Below are 14,821 nucleotides of genomic sequence, written 5' to 3'. Positions count from 1 at the left end.
AGCTGAGTAAGCTCTTGACTCAACTCTTTTGTCAATAGTTAATGGCACTGAGGTATTATTCACTGAACATGACTGTTAAAACTCAACAAACCATTGATGTACACTAATAAATACCTGCTCTAATACATGACAGTGAAAGACATGAAGAGAAAAAGTAAATATACATCTCTCTAAGATAACTTAGGCTATGTTTGGGACGACTTTTTTATTGATTCTTAAAACAACTTTCTAAAGAAGTTGCTTTAAGAAGCAGAAATAAAGCCGACCCAAATGAAATCAAAGACTTAGGCTTCATTTGGGACGTCTTTTTTCTTGCTTTTTAAAGTGGCATTTTAGTACAAAAATTAAAATGTTTGTACTAAAAAGTCGCTTTAAGAAGCAGTAAGAAAGCCTTCTCAAACGAAGCCTTAGTTTGACATGACTTTCTTATTGCTTTTTAAAGCAGTTTTTTATTACTAGAAAGCTGCTTTATGAAACAGTAAGAAAGCCGTCCATACAAAGTCTTAGGCTTCGTTTGGGACAGCTTTTTTATACAAATTTTTTTATTTTTGTACTAAAACTCCGTTTTAGAAAGCAATAAAAAAGCCGTCCCAAACGAATTCTTAGTCAGCAACAAAAAGCTTCAAATCAGAACAATTCTTCGTATTCTTCTTCTTCTTCCCCCCACCTCTCCTCAATATACTCTCCATATTCCTATCAAGGCTCTGCTTCACCATACACCTAATCTCTCTTCTGCAACTCTTCACATATCCTTCCTCCTCCATCTCTCCATTCCTCCCATCCTTAAGCCACCCAAGCATACGAATCGCTCTTTCCCTCACCAGCCTGCTTCTCCCTATCAGCCCAACCTCCATTAACATTTCAACAACCCCCACCTCCACCATTCTCCTCCTCTTCTCCACACTCCTTCTCGCAACAACCATCAATAGATAAGCCGCCAGCTCCTGACACTTTGGCTCCTCGTCTCTTGCCATGACAGCCACCAACACTTCGGGGACTAATGAGTCTTCTTCAATGGCTCTCTTTCCTTCTTCGGTGAGTGCAAGGTTTGCTAGAGTTGCGAGGCCGGGTTCTGTCGCTTTGGTTTGGAGGAAGCAGAGGTTGAGTAGGAGGTGCACTGCGCCGGCGGAGATGATGGATTTGGAGTTGTCGAGTTGAGTGGAGAGATTGTAGAGAGTGGTGGTGGTGGAGGTGAGGGTTGTGGTGTCGGTGGGCGGCGAGGGAGAGCGGAGGAGGGGGAGGAGGAAGGAGAGGATGGGGAGGGAGTTGATGGGAAATTGAGCTTTGGCGAGGGAGGAGATGGAGTGGAGGAGAGGAGTCAGTGACTGTATGGTTGAAAGGTTTGTTTTTGAATGGAGTTGGGGAAGTTTTGTGAGGAGGCCGGAATCTACCATTAGGACTTTGTTCCTATAAGAAGAGAATTGAAGCCATGTTGTTTAACATAAGGGAAAAATATCACAATAATTCTTCGATTAGTCTCATGAGGGAAAAATATTATATTTTTCTAATTTAATCCCTCTATTATATAAATTTATTTTCAAATATATAATCATCAATGATTAATTTTAACAAAAAATATAAAATCAAGCAAAATAGTAAAATGCTAATGGTTAACAAAATATGAGAAAGGAGAAGAATTTAGTATGTCTAAAATTGGTACAAAAAATAGTGATAATTCATGCAAAGCATAATCACAAATTTCTATTTATATGTACATAAATATATGTAAAAATAATCCGAGATTCCATCAAATCTCTTCACCACCACATATCTCAATTTGGAGAGATTATTACGTGCGGAGTTTGGACGCAGAGAATCGTTCGATTTTGTGGCTGTGTATAGTAAAAACACAGTTATTGTTCACCATTGTGCTTTTACTGTTTACATTCACAAAACCGAACGATTCTCTAAGTTTGAACTCCGCATGTAATAATCACTCCTCAATTTGGGGATAGATTTTTTGTCACATTACTTTTCAGACAAAACCATAATTTCATTTGACTATTATTTTCTTGGTGTATTCTCACAACATTTTAGAAATTTGTTTGATTGAAAGTTTTCTTTTTTGCAACAAGAATAACTAAGTTAATTTTCTCATAGCAACTTTCTTACCAACTTTATAAACACTACAGTTGCCTCAAATAGAAAAAAAAAATATTATGTGCGGAGTCCGGACGAAAAGTTGCGTTCTGACTCTGCACGCAATAGACCCTAAATTGCATCACATATATCGCATAATAAACATTTTGACCTAAATCCAATATAATTCAGTTCACAAACTCTAACAAAAGGTTTTCTAATTTTCTAAAAAAATTATATATGGTACTCTAATAAATATCTAATATGATAAAAAGCCTTTTATATTATTAAAGTTGTAAAATAAATTTATCCTATTTACAGTTCATGTTCTTCATAAATCTACTGCATAGTAGAAATGGCCAAATCAATCTCATTTATTTCATGAGAGTTTATGTTGTGCAATAAGTTATATTTTTCAAGCCATGAATTAAATAATAACGGGTGTCGATAAATGGTCTAATTTGTTCATATGACCCGAAAAATTCAAGTTCGAATTGACCTGAGTTGTGTAGACCCGTGAACCCGCTTTTGACCTAAAAAATAAGCCATTTATTTTTTTTTCCTTAAAGTGTTTGTTTCTATGTATACTCTTTTTTTCCCTTTAATTAACCTAAAATCTATACCCTAAACCATATATAAAAAAAATAAATCAAAATGAATAATCAGGCCGAGTTTGGGTCATCTGCTTTGGAAGCGGATTGGATTCAGATCCATATTTTTTACCAATTTATTAAACACGCCGACTAGAATTAAATCAGATCAATTTCGATTCAGACCCAAACTCGACCCATTAAGCCATGTTCACACCCCCTAAATTCACACCACAAAATCTAAAGCAAATCTGTATGTGAGGATAAGCTGCTGATTGATATCATTAGATTCTGTATATATTTTTAATGAAAGACTTATGTTTTCTTTCTATTATAACTATTTCATAAAAGAATCTAATGGTCAAATGAGAGCAAGAAGAGCAGGAAGAGTGAAGGCAAAATAGTCAAAAGTTGAATACTTGCAGGAAGACTTTATGGCCTATAAGACTTTTGTTTGATTGTGAAGGCTCACCCTTTAAATCATTCAGCACTTCAAAAGATTTGGCATAGTTGCATTAAAATTATAAAAATAACCTATAAAAAATTTAAGATAAAGTTGAAAGTATTATTAAATTTATTTTGAATTAAGGAATTAAGATATAATGAGATTTAAAAAAAAAAAATTTGCATATAAATTATCTTCTAAGTTCTAATCATAAATGTTGCTGAAATTATATCCTCTAAATTTAGGAAAAATATTTTTATTCCCTATAAACACTTTATTGCACTAAAAAGTAAAAACTGCAATAATGAGCTACATTTTAATACTTTAAGAAAGCATTTTCTTAATATATATCTTATTTATATGAAGAATAATTATGTCAGAATATTTTAATCGAAAATATAACTTTAATCATTTTTAAAATTATTTTTCTAGTGATTAACTGGCAATTAAATTTGGAAAATGGCCATCTCCTAATAATTACATTTCTTATGCAATTAAGTAAATAATTACCATCCTAATTAGTAATTAACTACTCTTCCATCCATATAAATTAACAATGAAAAAAAATGTCTTGATATAAATTATATTAGAATTGGCTTTATATCCGTTGATTTTGTGTTGAGATTAGTGTAATTCTTTGGTGTCATAGTGTACTGATCTGAGCATAAAATTTTTCACTAAAAAATTATAATTAATTATTCTGTGTGAACGTCCGTAGTTCAATCAGAATATGTCATGTTATCACTTGTTGTACCACGATTTTGTACTGCTCGGTATCACGGCTCGATACCACTAACGTGGCTACACCTGATTTGCCCCTGGATATAGAGCTGTGTACTGCCTCCGCACAAAATAATTTCTCAAAAACTACTAATTTCAGATCAAATAGCCCATGAAGCCCATGAAATGCTCAAAATAGACCAAGAAAATCAAGCATGTATATTTTCCATGAATCGATACTCTAATTTATGCAAAATAAAGCGCACACATACGTGAAGGAGCCATTGGCGAGCTCAACCAGAGCCTCCGAAGCCAAACTCCGGCAAGCGCCGCCGTCCTTAGCCTCCACAAGCATGGAGACGAGCGACGGAATGACACCGAGCTCCGCCAAAGCTCTCTTTTTGCTCGCATCTCTCTTCGCCAAATCCCTTATGGTCGCCGCCGCAGCCTCCTTCTCCTCCCACCGGCCAAAGTGGAGCCCTTTCACTGCTCTACGAATAGCCATGTATTCTTCCTCCTCTGCTGCCGTTTCCGCCTTCTTCATCTCTTCACTTTTCTCTGAATTCGAAGGGAAGAAGGGGGAAGAAAGATCTAAGATGGTTCCTTGGACGGATTAGCTATTCGCTTGGGCAGTGAGGAGGAAGGGGACAGGGAGTACCTAAGACTGGGCTTTTATGATAGTGCTTCTATCTTTAACCAAAAATATCTGGAACAGAGTGGTAGGCGCCGTTTGGAAAAGCTTTTTACTCTGTTATAAAGCAATTTTTTAGTATCAAATTTTTATGAATTTGAAATTTTTGTATTAGAGAAATGTTTCATAAAGCAATAAAAATGTTATTCCAAATGAAGCATTACGACCGTTTTTTCTAGAAAATTTTAAGCATTTTTTTATAAAAAATTGTCTTGAATTAGAATTTTTAGAAAGCAATTAAAAAGTTATCCCAAACGAAGTTCTAATCAATTCCGTTTAAGCATAAACTTAGGGTCTGGTTGGCAACACGTAGTGTTTAACTTTATGGGATTTAGTAAATCATGTAAATTCGAATTAAGTAAATCTTGGAGTTGTTAAATACTGAAAATTGTATGGCAAGATAGTTAAATCCTATTAAATCCCACGAAACTATTTTGTAAAATAATCTAGGATTTAAGACGGTTAGTTCATTTAAAAATTAAATTGATTGTATTTTGAATTTAATTTACGTGTTAAATATTAATTATTTATTAATTATAATTTTAATTACCATCAATAATTTATGATGATAAATAATATTATTAAAAGATAGCGTAGATCAAATAATTTACTAATAATTTAATTACTAATTATAGTATTACTTAATACGTCATGCAAAATTAGCTTGATCGGGCACGAATCTCGAGGCAAAAGCTAGTTGGAAACTTCAAAAATTAATTCTGGGAGCACCCGAACTCCGTTTTCAGCGAGCTTACAGTCAAACTGAGCGTCTCGGAAATACGAACCCAACGACACCAAGATCAACCCAATCCGAGCCCAAATGGGTCCAAATCATGAAAATAATTAATTATTTAATTTATACTCATATTAATAATTTACTTTGTTATTTAAGTTTTATTAAATTTGATTCAATTTTTAATTATATTATAATTATCACATTAATCACTTAAGTATTCTACTACTCGTTAATTATTTAATTATTATCTTTACTATTAACTAAATAATTAATTATTTATATTTTAAATTATATTAACAAAGATAATTATATTAATTTTAATTACTATTTATGTATTAATTGCATTATATTTTTTATTAATTTTAATTAAACTAGTTGAATTAAATTAATTAACCCTATCGTTGAAGAATTTCTCTCTTGTCTCGCATTACCAGTAGGCCTAAGTTTGCTTTTCCTCTTCTCCCATAGTTCAACTTCACTTGCACTTCGTGTGAGAGGAAAGAGTTTTAAACGAGCCGTTAAAAAACTTCTTCGCCTCCTTTGACGACTCATCTTCCTTTCGGATAAGAAGTCACAACAACTCGTCATTATTCTATTAGATCATAAGTAACGACGACGATGGAGGGAGCTCCCCGTTGCGAAGGTAACAATTTTCTCCCTTCCGCGCACTTCTTCGGCCAAATCCTCTAAATCCGCCAAAATCTCGGATTTAGTAAATTCGGAATTTACTTCAAAAAGTTGGTGATCGTAGATTTACTCCGATGTGAGATTTATGCCTAGTCAAAATCCTATTTGGCAGGATTTACGCTAAATCCACTATAAATCCTGTTGCGAAACAATCCTTATGATTTATTTAGAGCAACTTTTTTAATGTTTTATTTTTCTTAGATAAATCATAAAAAAATTGAAGCTATTAAAATATTGAACCAAAAGCTTCTAATGAAATTCATCTAAACCTTTAAAGTTTGAGTTCAATTTGTCAATTGAACTCCATGATTCAAACTCCAATAGGTTCAATCAAATCTTCATAGAATAGTAGAACTCAAGTGAGCCATACCCATACACCTAAGTTCCATAAGAAAGTGTAATATAAGAAAGTGATTGTAATTTTTTATGATATTTATTAATAAGAGGAGTTTAAATGAGTCCAAGCCGAGCTCAAGTTGAGGTCGGGAGTAGCCTGACTGGTTAGTTTATCGAGTTAGGCTCACGAGTTATTTATATAGCCGAGCCTATGTTGACTCACGAATTAGCTTAATTCACAAATAAAATTGAATTCAAATCAACCAAATATTATTTTTTTTTTTTTTAATTTAAGAAACACTAGAAGCTAAATTCAAATCCAAATAGATGATTATAACAAATAAGCTCAACAATACCCCCAACTTTTGTTGCATAGCAGACCCGGTTGAGGTTAATAATCTAATTTTAGTTTGTTGGGTGCTATTACGAGGAAGTTTCCCTTCCGCGTTTGACAAGGCGGGTGGGGCCAGGGGTCAAATGAGCGGTCGCGATTGAGCCGAAGCAGGCATGTGTGAACAGATAGCTGCAATCAAAGTGGGTTTTTCGGATAAGCTAATTGTATTTGTTAATTCGTGGCCCCGTTCAAGTCCGCACGAAAATATAATGATTGCAGCTACATGGAGATGGAGATTATTACGTGTTGTAATTATTAACTAAGGCTTTGTTTTCAAAACAAAATATTATGTGCACATTCGTGTCAGGCTGATATTGAAGTGATTTTTATCTTCTATCATAATGTTTGAAATGAACATATGCGTAAGATTTGGGAGATCAATCAGAATGTGCTACATTATTCTTTTATTCAGTATAATAGTTCGGTATCGTTGATGTGGCTGCACCTGACTTACCTCCCGTCGTAGAGATGAATCCGACCTCCACATAGAATAATTTCTCTCATTTGGGGCGACCTTTTTATTACTTCTTAAAATAATTAAAATTTTTATATTAAAAAATTATTTTATGAAATAATAAAAAAGTTATCTCAAATGAAGGCTAAGACTTGTCTGCTTATTTAATATTTTTAAGATTTTTTTTTTTTTGTAAAAAAGTTTAATTTTTATATTTGAAAACAATTTTAAGAAACCTTAAAAAAGTCAATCCAAAGAAAGTCTAAAATTATGATTTGTTAATTATATATAAGCAAAATAATATCAACATAGTTTCGTTATATTTATTAAAAAAATGATAGAATTGGTCTCCTAAATTTCTTGACGAATAAAAATATTATCCAATTATATAAAGTATCTATTGAAAGATCAAATTTATCCTTTTATGAACAAATTAATTAAAATAGGATTTTTAAATAATAGGAGATTATTCTGATCATTCGTAGAGAGTTGGAGGATAAGAGGATCATTTTAATTGTTAAATTTATTTATTTCTATGAAATTAGATTTAGGGAATAGCAATGTAAAAAAAATTGATGAAGTAACTTGTTGTGTCATGGAGTATTCGCGGCAATAGAAAAATATATAGTTTAAAGTCTTAACATTGTACAAAGATCCAACACACAATCAGATAAGTGAGAGGGTGTAGCATTCATAAGAGACGCCAGAGTTTTTACGTGGAAAACTCCCTAAAAGAGGGAAAAACCACAGGGCCTAGCCCAGTTTAAATGAATCCACTAGTATTTGCAGTAGATTACAAATGAGGCCCTTCTTAGGGAGAAGGTATTGGCTTGATGTTACAAATTTACATCATATAGAGGGCATTATATGGTGAGAGTTACGATATAGACATGTTTGTTCGGTCAGCACGACCATAGTCGACAGGATGGAGGCCGGAAAGACTGTTATCTTGTGATGGAGGTTGGAAGGATCATAGTAGGCAATGGTGGTCGGAAGGACAGTTGTTGGCAGGAGATAGGGGTTAGAAAGATCGTTGTCTGTTAATGGAGGTCGGAAGGGCCATAGTAGGCGACGGAGGTCGGAAGGACCGTGGTCAGTAGGAGACAAGGGTCAGAAAGACCGTTGTCTATTGATGGAGGTCGAAAGGACCATAATAGGCGACGTAGGTTGAAAGGATCATAGTCGGCAGGAGATTGGGGTCTGAAAGAACGTATTTGGCCAGAAATCAGGGTCAGAAAGAGCATTGTAGTAGGGCGGTACTCTGGTAGAACTCTGGGCATCATGTGGTGGCACGGTAGAAGTCCGGGACTCAGGTGGTGGTCCGGTAGAACTCCGGGCATCAAGTTGTGTCCTAGTGGAACTCGGGGCCTCAAGTGGTGGTCCGACGGAAGTCCGGGCCTAAGGAAGTGGTCTGGCGGAGCAAAGATGTCAGACGGTGGTCCGGCGGAGGTGAGGGCCTCAAGTGGTGGTCCGGCGAAGGCGAAGGCCTCAGGTGGTGGTATGGCAAAGCAACGACGTCAGATGGTGGTCCGGTGGAGGTGAGAGCCTCAAGTAGTGGTCCGACGGAGCAACGACATTAGGCGGTGGTCCAGCAGAGGTGAGTGCCTCAAGTGGTAGTCGGGTGGAGCAATGACGTCAAGCGATGGTCTGATGAAGGTGAGGCCTCAAGTGGAGGTACGACGGAGCAACAATGTCAGGCGGTGGTCCGGAGGAGATGAGGGCCTCAAGTGGTAGTCTGGCGGAGGTGAGGGCCTCCAGTGGTGGTCCGACGGTGATCGAGGAGGAGCTTATTCCTTCTCTTCCTTATCTTTTTCCTTCTTCTCATCTTGCTCTGGTCCCCCTTCAAGAGAAATGATGGGTCTATTTATAGATTTATGGAGTGGCATGACCTATAAATAGGTGAGAGATCAAGGGTAAATGAGAAGTGGTTGGATGGATGGCTGATATTGAATACCTTGATTATTGATCGTTCGTCAGACATTTGAAGGTCTTAATGAGGTCAGAATTTAGCGATCTTGGGCTCGTTGGATTTGTCTCGTCGAGTCGCTCAATTTGATTATAAGCACAGTATGTTTGGAAATTGTTTGGTAATACAAATTGTGGTACAAACTTTCCAACAATGCTTCGAGTCTTTGATTTGGACTCATTTGGGCTCGGATTGAGTCGAATTTGGTGTCGTTGAGTTTGCATTTTTGAGATGCTCAATTTGACTAAAAATTTGCTAAAATCAGAGTTCATGTGGTCTCGAATTTAATTTTTGAAGTTTTCAGCTTGATTTCTGCCTCGAGATTCGTGCTCGATCAAGATAATTTTTTGAGGATGTATTAGTTGCCCCCCTATTTTCGGACGTCGATGTCCAAAAATATGTGTCGTAGCCTTTGGTGAATTTTTTGTGAAACCGCTGGCGGTTATCCCAAACTGCCAGTAGTTTTTTTACAAGAAAGAGAGGTAATTTTTTTAGATAGTTTTTTTCTCTCTCATAACTTCTCTAACTCCTCATCTTGCCTATAAATACGCCCCCTTGGGTAAAAAAATTTGCATCCTCTCTTCTCCCTCTATTCTTATAATTTTGAGGCTTTGCCTTGGTCCTCACAAGGCCCCTCTCTCTGTAATAAAGTCCAGAAACCCCCCCTTCTCCCTCTATTCTAACCATTGAGACATTATCTTGGCCATGTCCAGGCCCAAGGCCCCTCTCTGTGCAAGAAAGTTCGGAGATCCTCCTTCTCCCTCTATTCTTATAATTGAGGCATTCCCTTGGCCCTGTCTAGACCTGAGGCCCCTCTTTGTGCAAGAATGTTCAGAGATCCTCCTTCTCCCTTTATTCTTATAATTTAGGCTTTCCCTTGGCCCTGTCCAGGCCCGAGGCCCCTCTCTATGTAAGAAAGTTCATAGATCCTCCTTCTCCCTCTCCTCTCTATTCTTACAATTGAGGCATTCCTTTGGCCCTGTACGGGTGGTATCCCTCGTCCAGGCCCAAGGCCCCTCTATGTGCAAGAAGGTCCGGAGATCCCTCCCTTCTTCGAGAGATACTATGAAGTTTTGATGTTAGTTGGTCAACGATGGAGGTCGGAGAGACCATTGAAAGGAGAGAGATTGAAAAGACTATTAGCAGACAGAAGTCTGGCGTCAAGTAGAAGTCTGACGACAGACAGAAGTTCGACGAAGGGTGGAAATTTGGCATCAAGTATAAGTATGACGATGTACATAAATTCAACGTTTGATAGAATTTTGAGGTTGGGGAGAAGTACGGCGACAGGTATAAGCCTGATAAAAGCTTGTCAATAGGCAGGAGTTCGACAACGGGTAGAAGTATGACATCGGGTAGAAGACCGACAAAAGTTTTTCTACAGGAAAAAGTCCAACGGGTAGTAGTCCAATGGCAGGTAGATGTCCGGCATCGGGTAGAAGTACTGCATCGGGTAGAAGACTGACGAAAGTCCATTGACGAGCAGAAGTTCGATGATGGGTAGCAGTCTGATGATAGGTAGAAGTCTGACGTCAGGTAGAAGTACTACGTCAAGTAGAAGACCGACGAAAGCCCATCGACGGGAAGAAGTCTGATGACGGGTTAAAATTCAACTTTATGGAGAATCCCGATGAAAGTCTTGAGTAGGTTAATAGAATTCATCAAGGATATATGACCTATCCAAGGTTATATGTCAGAGCATTGCTTGATGACGTTAATCTATATAGAAGATGTCGAGAGAATCCACTAAGAACGTAAGACATATCCGAGATTATATGTCAGAGCCTTTGCTCGATGATGTTAACCTGTATGGAAGAAGTCAAGAGAATCCACCAATGATGTAAAACATATCCGATGTTGTATGTCATAGCCTTACTCGATGACGTTAACCTATATGAAAGAGATCTAGAGAATCCACCAAGAATGTAAGACCTATCCGAGGTTGTATGTTAGAGCATTTGCTCGATGACGTTAACTTGTATGGAAGAAGTCAAGAGAATCTACCAAGAATATAAGACCTATCAGAGGTTGTATGTTAGAGTCCTGCTCGATGATGTTAACCTATATGGAAGAGGTTGAGAGAATCCACTAAAGATGTAAGACCTATTCGTGGTTATGTGTCAAAGACCTACTCGATGATGTTAACATACATGGAAGATATTGAGAGAATCCACCAATGATGTAAGACGTATCTGCGGTTGTATGTAAGAGCCCAGCTCGATGACATTAACTTGTATGGAAAAGGTTGAGAGAATCCATTAAGGATGTAAGACCTATTCGAGGTTATGTATTAGAGCCCCGCTCGATGACGTTAACCTGTATGGAAGAGGTCAAAAGAATCCACTAAGGATGTAAGACCTATCCGAAGTTGTATGTTAGAGCCCAGCTTGATGACATTAACCTGTATGGAAGAGGTTGTGAGAATCCACTAAAAATGTAAGACCTATCCGAGGTTGTATGCCAGAGCCTTGTTCAATGACGTTAACATATATGGAAGAGGTCAAGAGAATTCATCAAGGTTGTAAGACCTATCCGAGATTGTATATCAGAGCCCAGCTCGATGATGTTAACATGTATGAAAGAGGTCGAGAGAATCCACTAAGGATGTAAAACTTATCTGAGGTTGTGTATCAGAGCCCTACTTGATGACGTTAACATATATGGAATAGGTCGAGAGAATCCACCACGGATGTAAGACCTATCTGAGGTTGTATGTCAGATCTTAGCTCGATGATATTAACCTGTATGAAAGAGGTCATGAAAATCCACTAAAGATGTAAGACCTATCCGAGGTTGTGTGTCAGAGGCTTACTCGATGATGTTAACATGTATGGAAGAGGTCAATATAATCCATTAAAAATGTAAGATTTATTCGAGGTTATGTGTCAGAGCCCTACTCGATGACGTTAATATGTATGGAAGAGGTCGAGAGAATTCACTAAGGATGTAAGATCTATCCGAGGTTATATATGAGAGCCCAACTCGATGATGTTAACCTGTATGGAAGAGGTCGAGAGAATCCACTAAGGATGTAAGACCTATATGAAGTTATGTGTCATAGCTCTGATCAATGATGTTAACATGTATGGAAGAGATCGAGAGAATCCATCAAGAATGTAAGACCTATCCGAGGTTGCGTGTCAGAGCCTTTCTCGATGACGTTAACCTGTATGGAAGAGGTCAAAAGAATCCACTAAGGATGTAAGACCTATCCGAGGTTGTGTGTCAAAGCCATACTCGATGATGTTAACCTATAGGAAAGAAGTCAAGATAATCCACTAAAGATGTAAGATCTATCCGAGGTTGTGTGTCAGAGCCCTACTAAATGACGTTAACCTGTATAGAAGAGGTCGAGAGAATTCACCAAGGATGTAAGACATATCCGAGGTTATATATTAGAGCCCAGCTTGATGACATTAACCTGTATGGAAGAGGTCGAGAGAATCCACCAATGATGTAAGACCTATCCGAGGTTATATGTCAGAGCCTTTGCTCGATGTCGTTAACCTGTATGGAAGAGGTCGAGAGAATCCACCAATGATATAAGACCTATCTGAGGTTGTATGTCAGAGCCCAGCTCGATGACGTTAACCTATATGAAAGAGGTCGAGAGAATCCACCAAGGATGTAAGTCCTATCCGAGGTTGTATGTTAAAGCCTTTGCTCGATAACTTTAAGCCAGTGTGGAAGAGGTTGAATCGAATTCCCTTGGGATTGATTTTTCCTTGATTGGGAGGGGGCGAACGACGCGTGTATCCCGAATCAAAGGTAAAGAATAGTATATCTTTAGACCATTACTATCTTTTTGAGGTTGAGATTAAGACCTTGCCCAATGAATAGAAGTCCAGCAGGGGACTGTATGTGGCTTGAAATTTATCAGAAGCATCCTTATATTCATCGGGTGTTTCCTTATATATCGTTTTGCTTTTGAAAATCTTGGAGGGATCTTCTTGACTAGAATTCTAATCAAGGTTGTCCCCCAATCCGGATCTGATTCCCATGAAATTGATGCATCATTAGCTAAAGTCAGGAAGTTGACATGAGAGACCTTTTGAGATTAGAGCAAAAATTGCCTCCAAGTCAGGAAACACGTTCTCACAGACAGTGCCAAACTGTTACATACTAGAGTATTTGCGGTGGTAGAGAAATATATAGTTTAACGTCTTAGCATTATACAAAGATCCAGTACACAATCAGATAAGTGGAGGGTATATCATTCATAAGAGACACTAGAGTTTTTATGTGAAAAACCCCTGAAAAAAGGGAAAAACCACAGTGCCTGGCCCAGTTTGAATGAATCCACTAGTATTTGCAGTCGATAATAAATGAGGTCCTTCTTAGGGAGAAAGCCTTGGCTTAATGTTACAAATGTACATCATATATAGCGCATTACATGGTGGGAGTAACAATATAGACATGTTTGTTTGGTCGGCACAACCATAGTCGATAGGATGGAGGTCGGAAAGACTGTTGTCTTGTGATGGAGGTTGGAAGGACCATAGTTGGCGATGGTGGTTGGAAGGACCATTGTCAACAGGATACATGGGTTAGAAAGATCGTTGTCTATTGATGGAGGCCGGAAGGACCATAGTAGATGGCAGAGGTCAAAAGGACCGTAATCGGAAGGAGATCGGGGTCAGAAAGATCATTATCTGTTGATGGAGGTTAGAAGGACCATAGTAGGCGATGAAGGTTCGAAGGACCGTAGTCAGCAGGAGACCGGAGTCTGAAAGACCGTAGTTGGCCAGAAATTGGGGTCAGAAATAGCGTTGTAGTAGGGAGGTATTCTGGTAGAACTCTAAGCGTCAAGTGGTGGCACGGAAGAAGTTTGGGACTCAAGTGGTGGTCCGGCAGAACTCCGGGCATCAAGTGGTGTCCTAGTGGAGCTCGGGGCCTCAAGTGGTGTTCCGACGAAAGTCTGGGCCTGAGGAAGTGGTCTAGCGGAGCAAAGACGTCAGACGGTGGTCCGACGGAGGTGATGGCCTCAAGTGGTGGTCCAGCAAAGGTGAGGGCCTCAGGTGGTGGTCTGGCAGAGCAACGACGTCAGATTGTGGTCCGGTGGAGGTGAGAACCTCAAGTGGTGGTCCGACGGGCAACAACATCAGGAGGTGGTCTGGCGGATGTGAGGACCTCAAATGGTGGTCCGGCGGAGCAACGATGTCATGCGGTGGTCCGACGAAGCAGCGACTTTAGGCGATGGTCCGGCGGAGCTGAGGGCCTCAAGTGGTGATCCGACGGAGGCGAGGGCCTCCAGTGGTGGTCCGGCGGAAGTCCGACGGTGGTCGAGGAGGTGCTTCTTCCATCTCTTCCTTCTCTTCTTCCCTCTTATCCTCTTGTTATGGTCCCCCTTCAAGAGAAATGAGGGGTCTATTTATAGATTTATGGAGTGGCATGGCTCATAAATAGGTGAGAGATCAAGGGTAAATGAGGAGTGGTTGGATGGACGGCTGATATTGAATCCCTTAATTGTTGACAGTTCGTCAGACATTTGAAGGTCTTAATGATGTCGGAATTCAGTGATCTTGAGCTCGTTGGATTTGTCTCGTCGAGACGCTCGATTCGATTATAAGCACGTTATGCTTGTAAACCATTTGGTAACACAAATTGTGGTACGAACTTTTCAATAGCGCGTCTAGTCCTTGGTTTGGACTCATTTGAACTCGGATTGAGTCAAATTTGGTGTCATTGGGTTTGTATTTTCGAGACACTCACTTTGATTGTAA

General features: G+C 38.6%; 1 protein-coding gene across 2 annotated transcripts; it reads right to left on the bottom strand.

Annotated features, from left to right (window-relative positions):
* Nucleotides 1-462: 462 nt before the first annotated feature.
* LOC110104192 (U-box domain-containing protein 2) lies at nucleotides 463-4,450 on the bottom strand. 2 transcript variants are annotated; one of them, XM_028693109.1, is made up of 3 exons: nucleotides 4,107-4,450; nucleotides 608-1,407; nucleotides 463-520 (listed from the first exon to the last, which is right to left on the bottom strand). In XM_028693109.1, exons 1-3 carry the CDS (start codon nucleotides 4,376-4,378, stop codon nucleotides 504-506), a joined length of 1,089 nt encoding a protein of 362 aa, XP_028548942.1. In that variant the 5' UTR covers nucleotides 4,379-4,450; the 3' UTR covers nucleotides 463-503. The 2 variants fall into 2 exon arrangements, with proteins under 2 accessions (XP_028548942.1, XP_020688843.1); XM_020833184.2 differs by lacking the exon at nucleotides 463-520 and having other exon boundaries at nucleotides 528-1,407.
* Nucleotides 4,451-14,821: the final 10,371 nt, after the last annotated feature.

The sequence above is a fragment of the Dendrobium catenatum genome, unplaced genomic scaffold (genome assembly GCF_001605985.2).
Source record: "Dendrobium catenatum unplaced genomic scaffold, ASM160598v2 fragScaff_scaffold_231, whole genome shotgun sequence".
NCBI classification, from domain to species: domain Eukaryota; kingdom Viridiplantae; phylum Streptophyta; class Magnoliopsida; order Asparagales; family Orchidaceae; genus Dendrobium; species Dendrobium catenatum.
This window is presented reverse-complemented; position numbering and strand designations above follow the sequence as displayed.

Bases quoted from the DNA above. Each gene is read 5' to 3' on its own strand.
- LOC110104192 (XM_028693109.1), bottom strand. From the start codon at position 4,378: ATGAAGAAGGCGGAAACGGCAGCAGAGGAGGAAGAATACATGGCTATT. The intron at 1,408-4,106 runs GTATGTGTGCGC...CTCTTCTTATAG, and splicing joins CTCGCCAATGGCTCCTTCAC to GAACAAAGTCCTAATGGTAG.